The sequence below is a fragment of the Palaemon carinicauda genome, chromosome 19 (assembly GCF_036898095.1).
Source record: "Palaemon carinicauda isolate YSFRI2023 chromosome 19, ASM3689809v2, whole genome shotgun sequence".
In the NCBI taxonomy this organism is placed as follows: Eukaryota; Metazoa; Arthropoda; class Malacostraca; order Decapoda; family Palaemonidae; genus Palaemon; species Palaemon carinicauda.
In genome coordinates, this window is record NC_090743.1 from 80,759,696 (window position 1) to 80,765,695 (window position 6,000).

Here is a 6,000-nt window from a genome sequence, read left to right on the forward strand (position 1 = left end):
CGCAGAATATGCTGGAAAGATTTTACTGTACAACTATACATAATAGTTTTCAGTCTAGGGTATAACTATACCATAGGTGTACTGGCTATTATCCATAGCTGTACAATATTAGTTGCCGGCACAGGACCGGCAGGAGGGAGGAGTGACTGTCCACTGTAACGCCATGATTGGTGGCGCCGGCAGCCTGGTGGCATGCCAGAGGCTCGTCTGGCGCCGGCAAGTCCCCATCAAGGATGGACCCTTCCAAGCCATCAATCTATGTGGCAGAGAGAGAGGGTGACACCTTAGGTGATGGCAGATTGCCGGCAAGCCGGCAGCCCCCGGCAGCCGGTAGGTGGCCGGCGACAGTAACCGACACTGATATCATTCAATGAGACAGGAAGGGCACCGAAGACTCTGACGGCAGAGTGGGGGGCAGCAGTGGACCAGCACTGAGAGAGAGAGAGGGATAGGATAAGAGGAGAGAGAGGGAAGGGTAATACCCAGTACCCAATCCAATCTTCCTCTGGAAGAAGTGTTCAAATGAAAGGGAGGGGTACTACCTTTCCTCCGGCAGCAGAGAGCCGGCAGTTGGCTATGTTGCCAGTGGCGGCCCAAGGGAGGACCGAAGAACACTCAAAGAAGGGAGGTCCTCCGCCGGCAGACCGACCAACGAATGCTTTCACACAGTTCGACTATATGCGGGAAGCGTAGCAGTACGGACTAACCAACGAAAGGACCGAGCCGAACCGGCAACCCACCGGCACGTGGTGGAGTTGTAGGACGGCGGACAGGGGTGTGAAGGCTAAGCCAACACCAAAGGGATAGAGGGGGAGGGGAGAGAGTCCTGAGGGGGAGTGTATGGGGGAAGCGTAGTTCCCACCTGCACTCCCCAGGGGGGGGAGGGGGGGGGATTCTGTTCAGGGCTAGCCTGTCTAGGTAGGAAGATTCCATTCTCCAGCCTAGGGTAAGTTAGCACAGAGTAGGTACATCACTAATGTCCTGTCCTAAACTATAAAAAAGCAGAATCCCACAGACTGCCTAACCTAGGCTAGGTGAGCTAGTCTCCTAGACCAAGAAGGGCAGGGGGAGGACAAGTCGCTAGGCCACAGGGAGGAAGGGACTTAACCCAACCAAGTGTGGACTAGGGGGAAGGGCAGAGCCCCACCACCTTCACCCTCCAGCAGGGAACAGGAGAGTACATTCTCCTAATAGGGAGCTGGGGGGTGAACGACTGGTACTCTGAGGTTCCGTCCCAAACTCAAAGCGCATGTACTATGGCAAGGAGTGGGGAAGGAAAATCCTAGCCTAACCTTACCTGAATGCAATTCGAGGTAAAGAGGGGTAGGATGTAGCCTAGGCTACCTCAGAGGGAGGAGATTACCTTAGGTAAGGTAACTGGGGAGGTAAGGGAGTATACAATAGCCCCAGCGTTAGGTTAGGGGCAAGGGAGACGACTACCAAGATCACTGAAACCCTTTGTATACTCCCTAGAAGGCGAAATAACATCTGTGCAATCACTGAATCTTGTTTGAATAAATGCCTATATCTTCATTTTATAAAATAACACTAGGAACACTTATTATATCATGCAAGAAGTAAACATGAATGCTAGGCTATCAAGCCTAGGGGCTAGGCTAGCAATCTAGTATATGGTTAGGCTAACACTAGTCGCCTAAAACGAATACTAACGGCATAATATAACTAATTCCTAGCAATGAAGACTATATAACTAATGTAGTTATTAATTATAAGACCGGGAAGGTTGCTCTGGCTAACTAAATAAAGCATGCGAGGCGAACAACAGCGTCGCAACATGACGTCTCCGGTCAGGGCACAGCTCAGCCACAAAACACATGAATTAAAGATAAAAAGTCGTTACTTTACGGCTGGAGCTTATTTATACAATACAAGAATATGGTACTCAACTTTCCAGAAGAAGGCGAGGCTGAAGATTGCGACATGATGCAATAAAATAGCGAACACTGGGAAAAACACTCTACTCAGGTACGCTATAGAACAAGGAATGGAGCGCGCGGATGTGACGTAAACCAAGATGGCGGACAGCTATGGCGGCCGTTTGTTTACATCGCTAGGTACCGTAACAGTAACGCAGGAGGAGAGTTTTGTAATGGCTCCTCCTAATACTTGCCACACTTCCCCCCTCGAAGCGTAAACGCTATGTGGGGTGCAGATAGCTATGAGGCGTGTCAAGCATACATCCCCTGTTATTATACGATATCCTAAAGGGAAACCTTATGGGTACTCGCACCAGAAGTTAGAATTCTGTGAAACCTTTAGTTAATTCTCTGGGAATATCTACTGTAGTCATATATACCCTCAGGAAGCTACTGAAGGAATCTTCCATCAGGACGTCATGGCTTGAGCCCAAAAATTCCATTTTGATGGCGTTTGTAGACAATGAAAAAGCCTTTGATAGTGTGCACCAGCCAATTTTGCAGAGAGTCCTTGGATTATCATGGAATTCTTCTTAAAAATGCAAATTTGATTAAGTCTGTTCATGAGCATGAGCATACCAAGTGCAAAGTTAATGTTAATGGAGTCTTATCAAATGAATTTCCAGTGAACAGCAAAGTACACCAAGGGAATGTGTTGTCACCTATGTTGTTTATACTCATCATGGATTTTGTAATGTGTAGAACAGTCAGAGATGGTGAAGAAGGACTGGACTGGATTAGTGATAAGAATTTAGCAGACCTAGAGTATGCTGATGTTGCTGTCCTTGTTAGCAGAACACCACACGATTTGCAATGCTTGCTTAACAGAATGCATGAAATATCATATGAGGTTGGGCTGAAGATAAATAGAAGAAAGACAGATGATGAGAACAGAGTATGCAATGGAAGATGAAATGTCATTGGAAGGAGAAAGGATTAACGTGACAGAATCATTCAAGTATTTAGGAACTATGATCTCCAATACAGGGTCTTTAGAATTAGAGTTCAGTGAAAGATTGAAAAAACCAAATCAGACAGTTGCTAGGTTAAGTAAAATTTGGAAATCAAATTGCCTGAAATTACTTATAAAAATCAGAATATATAACAATTTAGTGAGATCGGTGTTACTCTATGGACACGAGTCATGGTATGACAATGAAACAATCTCCAATAGATTTAGTATATTTGAGAACAAATCCCTCAGAAGGATATTGGGAGTTAAATGGCAGGACAGGATAGAAATGAAACTATAAGTGAGATTACTCTAGTACCATATGAGGATGAGATCATGATGAAGGGTAGATGGAGATGGTTTGGACATGCCCTTCGCAGTCCCTATGAGATTAGTTCATCAAATGTTCAGCTGGGCTCCACAAGGCACTAGAAGAGTTGGAGGACCCAGGCTACATGGCTGAGGACTATTAGGTGCAAAGTAGGAGATGATGAATGGAAAAGTATTGAATTAAAAGCTCAAGATAGAGATGACTGGCGAACTCTAACCGAGGCTCTTTGCGTCAATAGGCGTAGGAGGAGATGATGATGATGATCATCATCACTCATTCGCGTTAGGCTTCACCCTCGACGCCTGATTCTTGTTTTCTGAAGCATAACTAAAATCCACATAGAAAATTTGATTGCTAAACAATAGTCAGCAATCAAATACAGATATCATTAGAGCAAAAATTAAGGTATTGTACTGTACATGCTATCAATTTTGCATATACGATAAAAATAACACTAGTGCCATACAATGTTAAATATTAATGTTACAGTATTAAATACACTTCAAAATTTAACTAAATTTCAAATTGATAACTTGGATTGTAGGACCATGTTTTCAATTCCTTTTCAAATTGTGTAAATCTATTCTTGCAGTACAGTAATTCACCACCATATACATTAAATCTGATGTAAGGTACACTACTTTAATATTATATTATAATTGCATGATTCCCCCACGAACTATCCTACTAAATACAAAATTAAATAAAAGATTGTGAACATTATACTTGTTCCCTCTCCCTAAATCTTCTCTTATTCAATACATATTTAAAAGGTTTCCAAAAAATTACAATTATATATATAAAAGCAACATATGAAAAATAATTAGAAAAAACAACTAAAATTTATACTGTATATGACATAGTGATATGCAATTTTCCAAGTTTCATGCCATGTTTAATCTCCAACTATCAGAGTAGACAGTACAAAATGTTCTTAGGATTATGTCTGTGGTTTTAAGCTTTAGGAGTTAAATTCTTATACATTTTACCTTCACCTACTCTTCATTTTCACAACCAAATCTTTCTGGAAAATAGAGCTCTAAAACCAGTAAAACACAAAAAGACTATTCTTCAGCAAACAATACTTAAATATAAGGCAGCGCATATTATAAAATACTTACAATAGTTAACTTGCTCTTTTTCAATAACTTCCACAGGAGTTTTTCTATCGTAAGAGAAGATCTGAAAGAAAAGTATGTAAATATAAGGTTTTTGTTTTTTATACAATGAGATATATACAACAGAATTTTTGACGTAAGAAAAAATAGTATACATTTTAATACTTTCAAGAGATTTAATGCAATGCTTTAATATTATGGCCAAATTCTTATAACATGAAAGCAATATATAATAGTAACATTGGCATTCCTCTATCAACTAAAGATGAAGAGATTACAGTTAGACCTCGTTAATCGCAGTTTCATTTTTTCAAGGCCAAGGAGAGAGAGAAAAAAAACATTCTTTGTGATGATAGTTTACCAAACATTAAGAATGTGATTTCTAATACCACCTATAGTTGGCAACAGCATTGGGATGGCCAAGAACAATGCAAAACATATTAAATGTAAATTCTCATGAAAATTGAACTAAAATTCAAGCTGGGCCATGATTTTAAATGGCCTGTGCTCCTTTACACTGGGAGCGTTGCGGATCACTATCTATCTCTACACCCAGCTGGTCCTAGCTCTCTCTGTAGTGTGTATCCATTTACAGTGGTAAAAAATTACAACAATATTTGAAATAAACTGGATTTTGATTAAACTGGTGTTTCACTTAACTGTATCCAATAATAATGCATGTAATATTCACATTTGAGTATCATTTATAATTAAAAACATGGCGAATTATAATCTAATGCACTGTTTACATTCAAATTAGCTGATCAAATCTACGTAGTCCGTCATAAACCTATATTCACTTTCACAATATTTTCCCACTGATATGACCATTCACTTTCATAGAATTACTTCACCTATATGACCTATCATGCATATTAGTATGATACCTCCTTCACATTATTATTGTCCTTCATTTATTAGTATATCCTTAATCTTTTTCACAATTCCTTTACAAATCCCTTTCGTACATATACTTTACTCTCCCAAAAACATCTACAACGTATCTTTCCAACTCTTTTGATTCTCGCTATTTTTTGCGATTTTCATTCATCTTCTCTTTTTCTGGCATTCATTTGTCATTTTAATCTATCAATTATTCTAAATCTCTTTCTTATCCATCATTCCACGTATTCCCATTTTTATTTTTCATTCCTTTTCCTCTCATTTCCCAAATTCAATTGATTTTACTAATTTATTTGAATTAGCGTAGATGTGGCGGAGGAAACGTGCAAGGGGAAGGAACTTGGCTAACCGCCCCCTGTCTCGTCTCTTTGTCATATTGTATCGTCCTTCTCTCTCCCTGTTGTTTCCCTTAACTGTATCCAATAATAATGGATGTAATATTCACATTTTAGTATCATATTTATATCTAAAAACAAACCGAATTATAAATCATGTCAATTTTAAGTACAGAAAACCTGAATTTGACAGGTATAGGTACAGAAGAATTGTCATTGACTTTTATCTTTCTTCGTGGCCAAATGGTAGTGTCACTGTTTATACAAGGTTCCCGGACCAGGGTTCGACTCCCAGGGCAGTTAAAAGCTCTTGTCTTTGTGTGCGTGGGGGGGGGGTCTCTCTCCTCTCTCTCTCTCTCTCTCTCTCTCTCTCTCTCTCCTCCTCTCTCTCTCTCTCTCTCTCTCTCTCTCTCTCTCTCTCTCT

At 40.2% G+C, this 6,000-nt stretch overlaps 1 protein-coding gene across 1 annotated transcript in view; it reads right to left on the reverse strand.

Annotated features, from left to right (window-relative positions):
* The window catches only part of LOC137658693 (E3 ubiquitin-protein ligase RAD18-like), a 297,989-nt gene that overhangs the window by 86,162 nt on the left and 205,827 nt on the right, over window positions 1-6,000 (reverse strand). The window contains exon 10 of the mRNA XM_068393684.1: window positions 4,342-4,402. Coding sequence (XP_068249785.1) covers window positions 4,342-4,402 — 61 coding nt within the window. The remainder of the gene's footprint in view (window positions 1-4,341; window positions 4,403-6,000) is intronic.